The sequence below is a fragment of the Lycium barbarum genome, chromosome 7 (genome assembly GCF_019175385.1).
Source record: "Lycium barbarum isolate Lr01 chromosome 7, ASM1917538v2, whole genome shotgun sequence".
NCBI lineage: Eukaryota > Viridiplantae > Streptophyta > Magnoliopsida > Solanales > Solanaceae > Lycium > Lycium barbarum.
The window spans coordinates 48,954,748-48,956,155 of record NC_083343.1 but is presented as its reverse complement, the minus strand read 5'-3'; the positions used below and the strand labels follow the sequence as shown (position 1 = coordinate 48,956,155).

Below are 1,408 nucleotides of genomic sequence, written 5' to 3'. Positions count from 1 at the left end.
TAATCTTTCATACAACTGGGCTAAGGGTTCGGCTAACGGTGTAGGTTTTGTTTGGCTTTCTTTCGAAGTTTGAGCGAGGTCGGGGTGTATTTTGTGGACGGTTTGGTGATTGGTGTTGGGGTTGAGGTGAGTAGGTTGGCTGGTATTGTGATGAGCTTTGATGGGCGGGTGCTCGAGGTGAGTGATATGCTGGTTGGGTATGGTAAACAGGATGGGGAGTGGGTGGAGGTTGGTAATAAGGCTGAGGGGCTTGGCTGTAGCATGAAGGCTAGGATGAAGGGTATTGGTAGGTTAACATTTGGTTCGGCCTTCGTTCCTGGATGGTCATGACTGCGGACACTCCGTCCCTCTTTTTCTTGGCTGAATCTGATTGAATCGCCTTACTTATTACTTGCAAGCCTGCAAGATTTGTAACTCTTCCTGTCTTGATTCATTCTTCTATGAAGTCTCCCATTCTGATGACTTCAGAAAACTTTTTCCGATGGCGCTTAACAGTCTTTCATAGTATGTATCATCCTTTAAAGACTGTACAAAGAGCATCATCATCTCATTCTCCGCCATTGGGGGTTGGACTTTCGCGGCTTCTGCTCTCCAGCGCATAGCGTACTCTCGGAAAGTTTTTGTCGACTTCCTTTCTAATTTTATCAAGTAGAATCGGTCTGGGACAGTCTCAGTGTTGAACCTGAATCTATCCATGAACTCTTGGGCCATTTCTCCCCAACTGTGCCATTTCTGCGGATCTTGGCACGTGTACCAATCGAGCGTCTCTCCTGTCAGGCTCCTTATAAACAGTTTCATCCGAATGGCTCTATCTTTTCCCACTTCGACAAGCTTATTGCAGTACGATCTTAAGTGAGCCTGAGGATTTCCTTTCCCGTCAAACATATCAAATTTGGGTACTTTATATCCAGCAGGCAACTCGATGTCAGGATGAATACACAGATCCTCGTACTCCAGTCCTTCACACCCTTTGTTAGTTTGGATGTTTCTAACTACTTCTCTCAGATTGCGAAGCTCTTTTGCTACATTCTCATCTGCTCTCGCCCTGGCTTCCCTTTCCATTTCTTCATAAGGGTCAACCTCTGGATGTTACACGACCTGCAACTGGGTAGTGAAAGGCTGAGCTTCTGCGACATAAGCCGGTGGCACATACTGCGTGTTATGGTTAGCGGTGTGTGCTAATGATATGTGTTGAGTTGCTTGGTAGTTTTGGGTAAGTGGAGTAGTTTGGATAACTGAAGGCTGAGGAATATAGGGAGTGGGGAAAGGTGGCGGGTTGGCTTGTTGGAAGTTAATTTGCTGGGGGTTGGCTTGTTGCGGGATGGTTTGTTGTGTGTTGGTTTATTGCGGGGTGGTTTGTTGCGGGATGGTTTGTTGCGGGTGGATCGGTGGTGGAATGGTTTGTTGT

The 1,408-nt window shown here is 46.8% G+C and overlaps 1 protein-coding gene across 1 annotated transcript; it reads right to left on the bottom strand.

The window, feature by feature from the left end:
* Positions 1-438: 438 nt before the first annotated feature.
* On the bottom strand, positions 439-1,062 carry LOC132601485 (uncharacterized). The gene has a single exon (XM_060314567.1). The coding sequence runs from the start codon at positions 1,060-1,062 to the stop codon at positions 439-441; it is 624 nt and encodes a 207-aa protein (XP_060170550.1).
* Between the last annotated feature and the right edge of the window lie 346 nt (positions 1,063-1,408).

What these genes read in the sequence shown, in the direction of transcription:
- LOC132601485 (XM_060314567.1), bottom strand. Translation starts at nt 1,062, where the DNA reads ATGGAAAGGGAAGCCAGGGCGAGAGCAGATGAGAATGTAGCAAAAGAG.